This window comes from Enoplosus armatus, chromosome 19 (assembly GCF_043641665.1).
Source record: "Enoplosus armatus isolate fEnoArm2 chromosome 19, fEnoArm2.hap1, whole genome shotgun sequence".
Classification (NCBI taxonomy): domain Eukaryota; kingdom Metazoa; phylum Chordata; class Actinopteri; order Centrarchiformes; family Enoplosidae; genus Enoplosus; species Enoplosus armatus.
The window spans coordinates 2,214,327-2,228,183 of NC_092198.1; the positions used below are offsets into that span (position 1 = coordinate 2,214,327).

General features: G+C 41.6%; 3 protein-coding genes and 4 non-coding genes across 10 annotated transcripts in view; 2 read left to right on the forward strand and 5 right to left on the reverse strand.

The window, feature by feature from the left end:
• The window catches only part of cnksr3 (cnksr family member 3), a 36,635-nt gene extending 35,679 nt beyond the window's left edge, over positions 1 to 956 (forward strand). Inside the window, exon 22 of the mRNA XM_070926291.1 lies at positions 387 to 956. Coding sequence (XP_070782392.1) covers positions 387 to 563 — 177 coding nt within the window. The 3' untranslated portion in view covers positions 564 to 956. The remainder of the gene's footprint in view (positions 1 to 386) is intronic.
• Positions 957 to 1,258: 302 nt separating this feature from the next.
• rps7 (ribosomal protein S7) lies at positions 1,259 to 6,911 on the reverse strand. The gene is made up of 7 exons (XM_070925786.1): positions 6,892 to 6,911; positions 6,112 to 6,197; positions 5,482 to 5,553; positions 4,939 to 5,082; positions 3,612 to 3,676; positions 2,488 to 2,638; positions 1,259 to 1,369 (listed from the first exon to the last, which is right to left on the reverse strand). Exons 2-7 carry the CDS (start codon positions 6,184 to 6,186, stop codon positions 1,292 to 1,294), a joined length of 585 nt encoding a protein of 194 aa, XP_070781887.1. The 5' UTR covers positions 6,187 to 6,197; positions 6,892 to 6,911; the 3' UTR covers positions 1,259 to 1,291.
• LOC139302752 (small nucleolar RNA SNORA73 family) lies at positions 1,764 to 1,983 on the reverse strand. The gene has a single exon (XR_011598926.1). It is a non-coding gene; the product is annotated as a small nucleolar RNA SNORA73 family (small nucleolar RNA).
• LOC139302753 (small nucleolar RNA SNORA73 family) lies at positions 3,027 to 3,246 on the reverse strand. The gene has a single exon (XR_011598927.1). It is a non-coding gene; the product is annotated as a small nucleolar RNA SNORA73 family (small nucleolar RNA).
• Positions 4,027 to 4,246, reverse strand: LOC139302754 (small nucleolar RNA SNORA73 family). The gene has a single exon (XR_011598928.1). It is a non-coding gene; the product is annotated as a small nucleolar RNA SNORA73 family (small nucleolar RNA).
• LOC139302742 (small nucleolar RNA SNORA73 family) lies at positions 5,192 to 5,411 on the reverse strand. The gene has a single exon (XR_011598917.1). It is a non-coding gene; the product is annotated as a small nucleolar RNA SNORA73 family (small nucleolar RNA).
• Positions 6,912 to 7,047: 136 nt separating the features above from the next.
• rnaseh1 (ribonuclease H1) lies at positions 7,048 to 11,116 on the forward strand. 4 transcript variants are annotated; one of them, XM_070925816.1, is made up of 9 exons: positions 7,048 to 7,153; positions 7,454 to 7,555; positions 8,260 to 8,384; positions 8,820 to 8,999; positions 9,277 to 9,376; positions 9,571 to 9,625; positions 9,757 to 9,841; positions 9,998 to 10,122; positions 10,834 to 11,116. In XM_070925816.1, exons 2-9 carry the CDS (start codon positions 7,491 to 7,493, stop codon positions 10,915 to 10,917), a joined length of 819 nt encoding a protein of 272 aa, XP_070781917.1. In that variant the 5' UTR covers positions 7,048 to 7,153; positions 7,454 to 7,490; the 3' UTR covers positions 10,918 to 11,116. The 4 variants fall into 4 exon arrangements, with proteins under 4 accessions (XP_070781917.1, XP_070781916.1, XP_070781915.1 ...); XM_070925815.1 differs by lacking the exon at positions 7,048 to 7,153 and having other exon boundaries at positions 7,265 to 7,555; positions 8,260 to 8,374; positions 8,828 to 8,999; XM_070925814.1 differs by lacking the exon at positions 7,048 to 7,153 and having other exon boundaries at positions 7,266 to 7,555; positions 8,260 to 8,392; positions 8,837 to 8,999.
• Positions 11,117 to 13,857: the final 2,741 nt, after the last annotated feature.

Below are 13,857 nucleotides of genomic sequence, written 5' to 3' on the forward strand. Positions count from 1 at the left end.
CTCTTGTATTTGTGAGACATTTTGACTAAAAGCATGAAATATCTCCATTCTGTTGCGTCATTACTTTAAATTTGCAGCGTTGCTCTCTGCTATAGACTTTCACCTGTGATTGTTTCAACTTTAAATTTCCTAAAACAAGAGCGTCTGCAACCTGCTAGCTTTGAGCTAAATGCTAACATTAGCAGTTGATATTTACCAGGTTCACGATCTTAGTTTAGCTGTTAGCATGCGAACACTTGCTAAGTAGCGACAAACACAAAGTAGAGCTGAGGCTGATGGGAATGTAGATTTGCCGGTATTTGTTCATAAACCAAAGTTTTGGACAAGCATTGACCTGCTGGTGGCGCTAGAGGAAAGCTCATTTAGATTGTATGTCTGTCCTTTAGGCCAAAGAGTCGGAGCTGCTGGTGGTGAAGCAGATCCTGACCCCCCAGACTCTCACGGCGCTCACGTACAGGAAGTGGAGGCAATCCAACTTCCTCTTGCTGCAGGAGATCATCCAACGCAACCAGGCAGCAGGAGGCGCTGCAGAGCTGAGACCTCCTGAGCACGTTCACGCCTGATTAACAAGCTGGACCTCCCCGACATGATGCTGAAATGCGCCACTCTGCATAATTAGTTTTTACTTTTGGTACTTTAAATATATTTGGATACTAATATTTTGTATAGTTTGAATGAAAGACTTTTACTTGTAATAAGAGTATTTTCATACTGTAGTATTGCTACTTTTACTGAAAAGATCCCAATACTTCTACCATCACTGCCAGATAGCTGAAGGATTTAACGTCCAATATGTCGCCTCATTTGCTCCACGATCACTATTGTTGTACAGTATCCAAACAGTTTCTTTAAATTAATATTTGTGTCAGACATCTGATTGTTCAATTAAACTTTGACCCTCAAAACAAAGATTCACATGTTGGCCAGAGGAAATACTAAAGCAGTATTTTATTCTATTTTAAGTTGTTTTTAACTTATCTGTGTATATAAAATCACACTTCTTCTGTTCATGTACTTGTTTTTTATTCACATGCTTTGGCAATGTAAATGTCTGTTTCCCGTGTGAATAACGCCTGTTTGAATTGAAAGGCTGAAGTCCTGCAGCTGAATCAGACTGGAGAAAGTTTCACTTTTAGAAATGTTAAAGAAAAAAGGGGTAACACTCCCAAAAAAGGGAACCTTAGTGCCTGTAATCACACCAACAATCACAGGATTTTCTGTACGGGAAAGTTAAAAAAAGACAAACCAGCAACAATAATGACAGTAAACAAATTTATTTTGTCATCTGCATTTACAGCTGGAATTCTGGGAATTCAAACACAACGTCTTTGCCTGTGAGCTTCTTGTAGACACCAGAGAAGGTTTCCACCTGAAGGACGACAGGAAACATCACACCAGTTACATTCACACCATCAACCAGTATCAAGAGTTCCACTGCTCTGACTGAAAGGACTCAAACTAAACATTTTAAATTACAGATTCCTCTGCTGATCATTCCTCATTTACTCTACGAGAGTTTCAAAAGTGACAAATGACCAGAGTCCAGTCTTCCATTTGCCTGACAAAAAGGAAGCCAATCTGTAATGCCATGAATAAAAAAACGGACATTTTCACATTAGAGAAGATAAAAGCAGCAAATGTCGCAGTGGCCACTTTATTAGGTACACCTGTACAATTCAATGCAGTTACTGAGGCCACAGTTACATGTGGTGTTGTACTGGACGACATTATATTGAGTCAATGTAATGTCAGCGAGATGTAGAGTTTGTGCACTGCATGGTTTAGCTCCCCAGTAACGGCCCCAAAGGGACTCTGGGAAGATGTAGGAATATGCAGGACGCCCGTCCTCACCGACCAGCGGCCGGGGACAGAGCTTTCTCTCCGACGATGTGGAACGGGACTGTACGTCTCAGCCCAAAGGCTACGCTCCCATACGCCACCAGGACAGAGCCAGGAGAGCAACTCGCTGGATGTCCACGTCGGATAAAAACCGTTTCATGAATACTCTCTTCTGATTGGGCGGTGACTGCTTTCTAAAACCTGGTCTATTGTGGGCCAAGAGCTGATCTGATCACTCCTGGTTCATTACTATCATCAGATGACCAGAAACATGAAACACTACAAATAAGATTTCTATTACTGCGCGTCACTACCAAACCCTGATGTTCACGTTTAGAGCAGCAACTATTAGCCAATTAATTGATCAGTCATTGATAAACAAAATTCATTTGCAACTATCAAGCAAAACTTCCAAAGTTAATGGTTCCAGGTTTTCAAACGTGACAACTTGCTGCTTTTCTGGGTCTTGCTTTCTAGCAAATTGAATATCTTTTAGTTGGTCGGACAAAACAAGACATTTAATGACGTCACCTTTGTCTTTAGGATTTACGATTGACGTTTTACAGAGCAAATGATTAATCTATCAATCGTTGCAGCCCTAATCGTGTCACCTGAACACGTCCAATCCGCCTGTTTTTATGAACTTACTTTGTGTTCCACGTTGTTCTGCTGGGCCTTGTCCAGGTGGACCTTGATGAGCCTGCTGCTGTCCAGTTTGACTCTGATTCTCTTACCCACGATCTCGCTGGGGAACACCAGGTCCTCCAAGATGGCGTCGTGGACCGCGGTTAGAGTACGGCTGAGTGAGGAAACCAAAGAAATCACATTAATACCAATAACATTCCTGCGTTCAGCGGTCTGCGCTTAAATAACTAAACCTGAAACAATTAAGTGATGAACATAAAATCAATGTGCAAATATTCTGATTAGTCATTTATCAAGCACAAAATGCCAAGTCTCTCAGTTCTATCTTCTAAAATGTGACCGAGAGAAAATATTAATGCAGGTTTTACTTGTTTCGCTGCAGCTACATGATGTTCACTGTGACAGTTCTTCATGTCAAATTACAAACATCTTTCTAATAAAATGGAAAACATGTTGTAAATAACATTTACTCAACTTTTTGGGTTTAACTTTAAAAATAAAAATATAGAAACACTATTTGAATTACAGTTTCGTGATAAAGAGTTTGTGCACTGCATGGTTTAGCTCCCCAGTAACGGCCCCAAAGGGACTCTGGGAAGATGTAGGAATATGCAGGACGCCCGTCCTCACCGACCAGCGGCCGGGGACAGAGCTTTCTCTCCGACGATGTGGAACGGGACTGTACGTCTCAGCCCAAAGGCTACGCTCCCATACGCCACCAGGACAGAGCCAGGAGAGCAACTCGCTGGATGTCCACGTCGGATAAAAACTGGGTTTATACTTCACATGATCACAACTGTCAGATTCAATTTGTCAACTAGTTATTCTGTCAGCCATTTTAAGATGAAGAAATCCTTTTTGCCAAAACTAAAATGTTCAAACTGTATTAGAGACCTTCACAGGGATTCAATAGTCACATTTGATGTTCAGACTTTTCTAAAAACATTGAAGAGCTGCTGAAGTGAAGTACTGAACTAAAGTGTAGTAGTAAAGACAAGAAAAGGAAAATCAAATCTATAAAGAGATATTATCCCAACCAACATGCCAGACAAACTCCTGATTACTTTCATTGTGTAACAAGAATAAATCTCCCTCTGTGTGACATTAAACTGAGACGTTCTACTCACCTCCTGGGACGCTTCTGCTTATTCTTTGTGCGGCTTTTCCTGGTGGGTTTGGGCAGAATTCTCCTCTGAAAAACAATCATTGCCTGATTAATCTCCATTCAACATTTACAAACATTTTAAACAGTTTGAAACTCAAATAACTCAAGGAAACAAAATCATAAACCAAGTAAATCTGGGTCAGACCGATATTCAGGGTAAATACTGGACATAATCTGCAGATATTAATGTTTTACTCGACAGCTTCAGTCTCAACCTTACTTCTGTCTGCATTTAAAAACAGCTCACACAAACAAAATATTTTAATAGAAAATGTTATCTCAACAGTTTCATCATGAACACGAAACTGTTTCTGGACAAGTGCTAATCAATTTCAAACTAAACTAATCGCCAATATCAGCCGAACCCTGATGTCAAATAATGTGCACTGCATGGTTTAGCTCCCCAGTAACGGCCCCAAAGGGACTCTGGGAAGATGTAGGAATATGCAGGACGCCCGTCCTCACCGACCAGCGGCCGGGGACAGAGCTTTCTCTCCGACGATGTGGAACGGGACTGTACGTCTCAGCTCAAAGGCTACGCTCCCATACGCCACCAGGACAGAGCCAGGAAAGCAACTCGCTGGATGTCCACGTCGGATAAACAGTGAAGACAAACACAAGGAGACCAATTTCACATCATCCCCTTCACCCTTCTTACTGCAGGTTCTGTTGTGCTAGATAACTTTCTTGCAAGTTGTTACTGAAAGTCAAATAAACCAAATTTGACTGCTGCATGTGGAGAAAATCCATAAACAGGAACTCTGTTTCAAAGCTCTGTGACATTTGAGATAATTACAGCCAATTCAATTGGTTTTCAGTGGGAAAAGTGGGATGAATTTCCCACACTGTTCATTTTAATAATAATAATAATAATAATAATAATAATAATAATAATAACTAATTTGAAGATGCAGAATTTCTACCCATCAGTTACAATGTGCAAGGTTTACTCAGCAGAAACCCCACCAATCCCAAATCTAGAGATCGCTCATTTTATGAAATAAGTGGGTGTAACCGACATCAACTCCTGTAAAAAAGAAAATCTGGACAAAGCCGACAAGTTCTGAAATTTAGTAAACACCGACAGCTCCACTACTGATGCAGCCCCCACTCTGGCTTTACAAGGAGCAATAGCTTCTGCATCCAAAATGGCCCCACAGCACACCCTTGGGAAGATCATTAGCCTTCAAGTAGTCCATAAAACACGTGGACTGGCCAAGACCCCCACCACACAACCCTGCAGTATCCATATTCAAGGTGCGCGGAGCTGAGGCAGACATCATCCTCACCTGTGCAATGAAGACCACGTGCTTTCCGCTGAACTTCTTCTCCAGCTCCCTCACCAGACGCACCTGAATCTTCTGGAAGGACTTCAGCTGAGGAACGGGAACAAAGATGATGATGGCTTTCCTGCTGCCACCAACCTCGATTTCCTAAAAGCAAAACAAAAACAGACTTAATGACATTAACATCCCTACTTATTACAAACACAAAGCAAGTGCCAGTGAATGTTTGTCACTGCAGAAAAACATCCATATCAGTCAATGTGCACTGCATGGTTTAGCTCCCCAGTAACGGCCCCAAAAGGACTCTGGGAAGATGTAGGAATATGCAGGACGCCCGTCCTCACCGACCAGCGGCCGGGGACAGAGCTTTCTCTCCGACGATGTGGAACGGGACTGTACGTCTCAGCCCAAAGGCTACGCTCCCATACGCCACCAGGACAGAGCCAGGAAAGCAACTCGCTGGATGTCCACGTCGGATCACAGTTCCAAGAAGAGATGGGGATGAGTGGAAATGCTTCAGCAGTGAGACTCCTGTAAACTTCCTACCTTTGCTGCAGTGATGTTCAGCTCTCTCAGCTGAGCCTTCAGGTCAGAGTTCATCTCCAGCTCGAGCAGAGCCTGCAGGCAGACAAGTCAAATCTTCACTGTTCTGTTCACAACCCCTGGACACATTTACATGTGCTGCAGCAGCTTATCTATCAATATTGTCTGTGTGGGCAGACTTTGTCTATAGCAGTTTCTATTCTGTATATCATTTCTATTTACATGCAACTGAGTAGAATCTAATTCCTACTTAAAATCAGTGACAAGCTCAACAAGTCCAGTAGAATAAGACAAATTCCCTTCAGCATTCAACTTCTAACAGACACTTTAAACTCTAGTTGTTGGATTTGAATTCTGTTTCTATACATATCTTGATTATATAACTATTACATACTTGGTTTAGTTAAGACTGACCTCATTAATAAGGGAAGCAGAATACCAGTAATGTGGATTTTAGTATTTCTGGATTAACATTAGTGTTTTACAATCCATAAGAACAAGACAACATGTTTGACTTTTACAGTGATTTATCTATCTCCCTCTGTGGACATTACTGTACAGTCACTCTACCTGCAGCTCCACAAGAACTACAGTTGACTAAACATGATTTTACCTGAAACCTGGTCCTCTTACCTGGGAGATCCCAGACTCAAACTCGTCTGGCTTTTCGCCATTAGGCTTCACTATTTTGGCGCTGGTACTGAACATGGCCTTTGTCTCTGCGAAGAGGAATAAAGATATGTGGGTTACATATATACACACACAAGTAGTCTGGCATCTCTTAACACGAATCCTGGAAGAGCTCCTTCAAACCAGCATGTACCGCGCTAGGCTACAGGCAAACCAGCTCTATGCTAACAGGGAGCATCAGGCTGACTCACAAGGACAGTCGATATAGTAGACAATTTGACAAAAAACACAAACTTACAGCCCCAAATAAAGACACGACTCTCAGCCCCTGAAAACGAACTGCAGGTTAGCCAGAATAAGTTACAGCTAGCTTAGACGGAACGTTAGCTAGCTAAGATAACTTAGCCGGCTGTCAATTATCTCTGCTACAATTTAGCTGGAGTGTGGCATGTGGCAAACAGCAGTAACAAGTGTTATTTATGAAACGACTCTTTTACAGAGCTTCGTGTATTCCGTCTACAACTTTCTCTGGTCGTTGCTGTAGTTGCTATCTGAACACATGCACGGCCTGCTAACTACTCCCTGTTACAAGAACCCATTCACCGGAGCATCTCTACTACGCTTCATTTTGTGATATAAAACAGCCATCCGTCACCGCAAGCCACATAATCTAAGGTATCAGAGACTTATGATGCTTTACGGTAGGAAAGCCCAAACATTAAACAACATAAAGGTACATTTTGGAAAAGAAAACCCAGTCCAGTGAGGAATGGCACGACTAACCTCTGTCAACGACGGCCAAGGAAGAGGCCGGAACATCGCGAGAGTTGTATTAATCCAATGCGGGCGACCCATGTTGATATCGCGAGAGTTGTTGGAGACCACGCTTGTAGTCATAAGAACATCGCGAGAGTTTTGTGAGACCACAGATGAGGTGAACTGTTGGGCTTGTCAACATCACTTTCTGCTTGTCATTTCTTTGTTGCAGCGCTTTACACATTTTAAATAAACGCCTAGTTCCGGACATAGAAGACCTGCAGCTGAGGTTATACTGTTGTTATGTTTATTAGGAATACTTATTTGGCGTTTATGTGTCTTGCTATTCAGAGCAAACTAGCTAGCTAATAACTGCACTAGCTAGTTTCGATATCGTTTACTGGCTGTGTGCGTATACCGTGCTTCTGAATTTGCCACACATTTTTATGGTTTCATAGCAAAACACACACTGACCAGTCAGACTTAATGATATTTTATCGTGTTAAAGTTGACATCATGATGTTAGCCACCTCCGCTTCACGGCAGCTCCTTGGCAGACAGTGATGTTTAGACTGACTGGTCTTTTCAGAGTAGCACGCAGGACCGTTTGCAGTTCCGCCGACGACATGGCGAAGGGCAAGTTTTTCTACGCAGTAAAGAAAGGATTCAAACCTGGAGTCTACAGTTCATGGTGAGACTCAAATACATCTGAATGTTAACACATCTGTTTGTAAGAAATTCAAATTCAAAGTGCGTTATCTTTAGTGAGAGGAGGTACACGCCAAATTCCATTCAGATATCAGCTGATTCAACGTCTCCTTGATTTTCAGCAAAACAACACACCAGTTAAAAGATAAGTTAAAAGAGTTTTGTAATCAAAACAATCATCTCTTAAATTCGTCTTAGAAGCAATACACGAGCAACCCAACAGTTTGAATGATAATTAATTTTCTCCATCAAAACATTGGATGAAAGGATGACGTGTGTGATTTGTGCAACGTATTTGATTTCTGAATTTGTTAAAAGACCCTAATGATTTGAAAAGAGTGTGAAGATGATCTGTGATGCTGTTGAAAAACAATTACAAAATTGTAATTCAGATTTGGTGCACCAAACTCAATTGGGGTATGTGGGTTTTTTATTGGAAGAAATGACAAAAACATGTCCAATAGAATGATGTGCAGAATAAAGAGTTTTAAAGGTATAGGTGTGTATTTTCTGTTGTTAAAAGTGTGATTGGTTGTGATCACACACAACATCTGCACTAATCAAGAATAATGTTCAGCTCAGTACGCATGTGAAGAAGAAATGTACAGTATGTATGAGGTCTGGGAAAGTTCCCTGTTCAGATTTCTTGAACAAATTGTTGATGATATTTTTTTCATTTTTATTTAGGGATGAATGTAAGAGCCAGGTGGACAAATTTCCAGCCGCCTCTTTCAAGAAGTTTGCATCAGAGAGAGATGCCTGGGCGTTCTTCAGAGGAGACAAACTTTCTACAGCTCCAGAGGTGAAGAACGGTACGCTGGTCCAGATCAACATTTTCCTCTGCACAGCCTCCCATAAACAACTTATTCTAGAGGTTGTAAATGTGATCCCAGCAGCAGGTTAATCCTCCTACAGTCAGCTTTATTGTCCCTTGACACTCGACTCAGTCCCTCCTAGCCCTGATACAAGACGGTGTACTGCATATCACGGTCCTGCATGGACATCTGTTTTGTGTTACTTGTACTTTCAACGTTTATCCTGCAACAAATCTTATGAGCGGTTCTGTGACTGAAATATCCAAGTTCTGGGAGATGCAGGATGCAGGATCTTGATACGTAGTATACAGTTCTGGATCAGGGCTCAATACCTCCAGACAATCACTGAAATAAGACAGGTACAAATTCTAAAAGGTGCATTTTACAAAACTTTAAGATGCAAAAAATAATGATGTGTTTTTTTGCTTTCAGTGGCTCAGATTGTGGAGTCGGACGTCACTCTGCTTCCCAAAAGAGGCCCGGAGCCTCTGGAGTACATTCCTCTTGGTAAGAAGAGATGTCACTCAGACGAGGAGGCCGAGTCCCATCCCAAACGAGTCAAACAGTCAGAAAGCTCGTCTTCAGAAAGCACAGACGGATTTACATACATGGGTAAGATGGTCAAACGTCTGTGGAAACGAGATAAATGTGGAATTGTGATGTGGAGCTTTTACTGTCATTCTTTGTCCAACTTGAATTGAAATAGAGGCATTTTTGATCAGAAACGTAGGAGGATAATCTGTAAACGGATCCTTTTAGCTGTTAATTAACACAAACTGTGCTCTGTAAAAGTGCAAATGGAGAAAATGGGGATGTTGAGTAAAACGTGAACTCGAGAAGGCTCTTGTGTTTCACTTCAGTGTCACTCAGCTGCTCTTCCTCTGCGCAGGTGATGCTGTGGTCGTTTACACTGACGGTTGCTGCTCGGCCAATGGACGGAAGGGCGCCCGAGCCGGCATCGGAGTGTACTGGGGCTGCAACCACCCACTGTGAGAAAACACACACACACACACACACACACACACACACACACACACACACACACACACACACACACACACACATTGTAAACAGACAACTTTAGACTGTAACTGAATTACACCTCAATTTAAATAATTTTAGCTTTTGAACTGCAAACTCATAAATCCATTAATTTGTCACATTTATGGCTGCTTTCCTGCAGAAATGTTGCAGAGCGGCTGCATGGAAGACAAACCAACCAGCGAGCAGAAGTACAGGTAAGCCTCAAGTCTCATCACATCTCAGCAGAAGTGCCAGATTCTTAAAATCTTAAAAGCCAGATTAAATAAATGACCTCTCTCCTGACCTGCTGCACTAAGTGTCTTCACTGTTTGTGTGTTTGAACCAGGCAGCCTGCAAAGCGCTGGAACAAGCCAAAGAGAACAACATAAAGAAGTTGGTTCTTTACACCGACAGCAAGTTTACGATCAATGGTGAGATGCAAAAAAAAAACCCAACTGGCTTCTGAACATGAAATGTACTATTTTTAACTCTGATCAAAGTCATGTTCATCTCCAACATGTGACTGGTCCAGGTTTTTGAATTTCACGTTGAAGGGTTTCAAGTCTGTGGTGTGTTTTTTGCTGCAGGTGTGACCAGCTGGGTGAAGAACTGGAAGCTGAATGGCTGGAGGCTGAAATCTGGAGGTCAGATCATCAACAAAGACGACTTTGTGAAGCTGGACAGGCTGAATGCAGAGCTGGAGGTTGTCTGGGTAAATATCAGCCTGCATCACTTCACCCTAAAAAAAGCCTGACAGGATGAGAGAACCCATAAGGATTTTTTAAATTGATATTACACCAATAAAGAGATTGAAGAGCAGAAGAAAGACAACACAGTTTTATCAGCCTGATTCTGTGCCGCTTGCCATCCTTTATTCAAGGTTTTGTTTTTGCAGTCTAGCACCATCTACTGTGAGGCGGTGATTTTACTGATTTCACCTTGGAAAGGCACAACAATCTCACAACACTTGGCCACACGGGGCGCTAGAGGCACATTACATTGAGAGTGAAAAGGGGGTGTCAGTGAGCGAGAGTCACAAAATCTTGAGGTTATAAAATTACATTTGGGTTTTATTACTTTAAACAATGGACTTCAGCTAACTCAAGGAAGTCATATTTGTTTGTTTTTTCAGGCACTTCTTTATTATTAAGTGCGAAGTCAGATGTATCAGTGCTTTGGGAAAAACACGAGTTTTAATTACGACTTGAATGTTGACATCAACAAGAGGGGAAACCTGTAATTATAATAACTCCCAAGTGGTTAAAGAGCAAAACATCATCCAACATCTGGTTAGTGTTAACCCTCTAAGATGAAGAGACGGAAGAGATGACAAAGAATATAAACTGTTCAACTGGAGTTTATAACACCAAATGTTAAAGGACTTACCAGGTCAGAAAACTGATTCTTCCTCGTCCTCCTCCAGTTGCATATTCCAGGTCACGCAGGCTACAGAGGCAACGAGGAGGCCGACAGACTGTCGAGAGAAGGAGCAGCGAAGCCTTTATAGTAGCAGCAGCATGAAGAAAGAGACGGTTGGAGAGATCTGCTGCAGGACGGTTCGCTCTGGTTTGTCAGCTTCGATACAGCGTTTGTGACTAAACCGAAGCTCAGGCGGGGGAGTCGGTGTGTTAGTGTGTTTTTCTGTTAAATGTTGATTTTTAATTTGTGTTTCCCGCCTTTAAATAAAGTTTATGTTTCTGCTTTAACCGCCTGTTTTGTATTTTGTGATGCAGCATGAAATCAAAGTCAATCAGTACGGGGTTCCTTCTAAAGATTGCTGTTTTTATTTTTTGTTTTTCTGAAGAAAGCAGTGAAGGAGAGTAGGGATGAGAGAGAATGCAGCGAAACAGATGAGGAAAGCAGCATTGGCAGAGGTGAGGAAGACTGTGGAGGGTGAATGAAATTCAAAGAGAGAGGAGGAAGGATAAGGAAGAGGGAGATGAGACTAAAAAGCTAAAAACAGGAGCACTCTGTGAAGGAAGTGTGATCTGGGGAAGAAGGAAAATATGAGTTGGTTTTAGTTGTGTAGTTGTAATACAGTCAGTCGTCCAGCAGGAGGAGCTCCAGGACATTGTGAGAGCCCAGACAGATAAAGCACACACGAGGATTCAGGGTTTATTTAAGGACCTGTTTGAATACTGATTGACTTATTTAAGAAGACTGAGATCCCCTTTAGCGTCATCAAACAGCAGCTATTCTCTCTGGGATCCAATCTCACACCGCATTAACAGGTAAAATCATTCCCGCTCACAAAAACAAAAACAACAATGAATAAACAAAGAAATAAACAACACAACAAAAAACACTTTACAGGTAAGTAATATAACATTTCTAAGTACCTCATATGTCAAGAACTCTTCAATAAACCAAACTTATCAACTTACATTGTTTCCTATATTTCAGTACTAGAAGACAGCAATATAAATGTCTTCTAGCTTGCCTAATATGTTAATCGTGTTCATCAGAAATAAAAGACTTAGTAACCGATATTTTTATCACAACAGAGCCAAGAAATAACAATTCAGTTGTTCAATGTATGACATATTAATGTGTGGTGACAGATACAGCAGATGTCTAGAGATAGAAATAGATTAACTCCTGGCACAGAGAGATAGTTGTGTGCACACCCAATGCTATATTTAGGTCAGGTGCAGGATAGCAGATTCTGTAAAGGAAAAATCAGACAGTGTCTGCACTCTGGGTTATATCTTCTGAACTTTAGGCAACATTTTCAACCCCACTACAGTACGTTAAAGTTGCTCACTGTTTTACCACCACACAGCGATCCCTGACATGTCACCTTATGAAGTTGTTTCGGCACACTTGTCCATGTTTGTGTCCACCTGATGAATATAAGTCCGATATTAAAAGTCTTCGTTTAGCTCTGGTTTGTTCTCCACCGGCTTCTGAGAAAAATATCTGTCTCTTTAGCTGCTGGATGCTCCACTTTCTTCTCCAGCTGGTCTCCAACTGTGTCTGTCTGCTGTTTGGTGCTGGGTCGGGAGTGTACAGTGGGTTTATCAGAGCTTGTCTGATGAAAACAGCTGCTGTTGCTGCTGGAAACGACGTTGATGAGAGCGCTGAGACTGAACCAAAACAGTAAATGTGCCATAAAGCAAAAATCATGAGGTTAAAAAGCTGCAGAGTTGTCGATAATTCTCACCTCTCACATTACAGTTAGACATTTGATCCATTGATCCAAACAAAATATGAATTAGTGGAGCTTAAAAGAAGATATGGTGCATGTTTTCTTTTAACTCTAAAACTGTGCTGACCCGCTAACGGCTCCATCTTTACAAACTCACGTTGAGCTGCTTTTTCTGCCTCACAACTTTATTTCTAATTGTAGTTGAGTTCCAAAAGTTTCAGATAATAATACATGTGATAATACTTGTGAGTAAAATGTGGATCACTTTTCTTTCTCTTTCCTCCTCCCCTTCCTTCCTCACCCTCCTCACCTCTTTGTCTCCTTCCTCCTCTTTTTACTTCTTGTCAGTGGTGGAAAGTAACCAAGTACTGTACAGGAGTATTTCTATTTTCTGCTCCTACTTCACTACAAAGGCAAATATTGTCCTTTAATTATACAAAACGTCCGTTACTAAGATATAATGCAAAGTTCAGTGCAAAAAATCTCCATATCAAGTCATTTTAGTTTGTAATTCAGTCTTTAAGTCTTGAAAAGATCCAACCTACGCAAATTCCAATTATGTTCCAAATAATTCAATAATAATTCAATTATTTCCTAAAACAAAAGTTTTGTTCAGCTACAGGCGCATTTTTAAATTTCAAAATAAAAACTGGTTGAATATCTTACTGCACTGACAGATTGCTTCACTTGTTTGGGAGAATTTGAAATTATATGCAAGATGTCTTCATGAAATTGGGGATTTTGAAGTTTAAACTTCCCAACAGTTTATAAAGTAATTCAAATTTGCTCAACCTTAACCAACTACAACAGCACACGTTATTGCATCAGTAAAACAATGAATACAATGAATGCATAATGAATACTTTTACTTTTGATACTTTAAGTATATTTTTCTGACAGTGCTTTTTTTTTACATTGTTGTGTTACTACTTTTACTTTAGTGAAGTATCTGAGTATTTCTTCTTCTTCTTCTGCTTCTCGTCTGCTTCCCTCCGGCAGACCTGCTGTACGCGTTTGTAAAAAATGATTTGCTTCTGTTGATGGAAACAGAGAGAAAGATAAATTAGAGACTCCCCCCGCCTCCCTTGCTCTCCTCCTCCTCCTCCTCCTCCTCCGTCCTCCTCCGTCCTCCTGCGGCCGGTCGATCGGTAGGTGTCGATGTTGGAAACGGCAGGACGGAGGCTCGGGGTTCCTTGCTCTGACCTCGACCGCTGCCTCACGGCGAGCGTGGGGTGCCACGACCCCGCCAGAGGCAACCCAGTCTGAGAGAGAGCGCCTCTTGGAGGTCAAAGGTCACCC

Bases quoted from the DNA above. Each gene is read 5' to 3' on its own strand.
- rnaseh1 (XM_070925812.1), top strand. From the start codon at position 7,428: ATGTTTAGACTGACTGGTCTTTTCAGAGTAGCACGCAGGACCGTTTGC. The intron at 9,000-9,276 runs GTAAGATGGTCA...TCCTCTGCGCAG, and splicing joins AGACGGATTTACATACATGG to GTGATGCTGTGGTCGTTTAC. The intron at 9,626-9,756 runs GTAAGCCTCAAG...TGTTTGAACCAG, and splicing joins ACCAGCGAGCAGAAGTACAG to GCAGCCTGCAAAGCGCTGGA.
- rps7 (XM_070925786.1), bottom strand. From the start codon at position 6,186: ATGTTCAGTACCAGCGCCAAAATAGTGAAGCCTAATGGCGAAAAGCCA. The intron at 2,639-3,611 runs GTGAGTAGAACG...TTCCTCACTCAG, and splicing joins AAGCAGAAGCGTCCCAGGAG to CCGTACTCTAACCGCGGTCC. The intron at 1,370-2,487 runs GTAAGTTCATAA...GTCGTCCTTCAG, and splicing joins AGAACAACGTGGAACACAAA to GTGGAAACCTTCTCTGGTGT.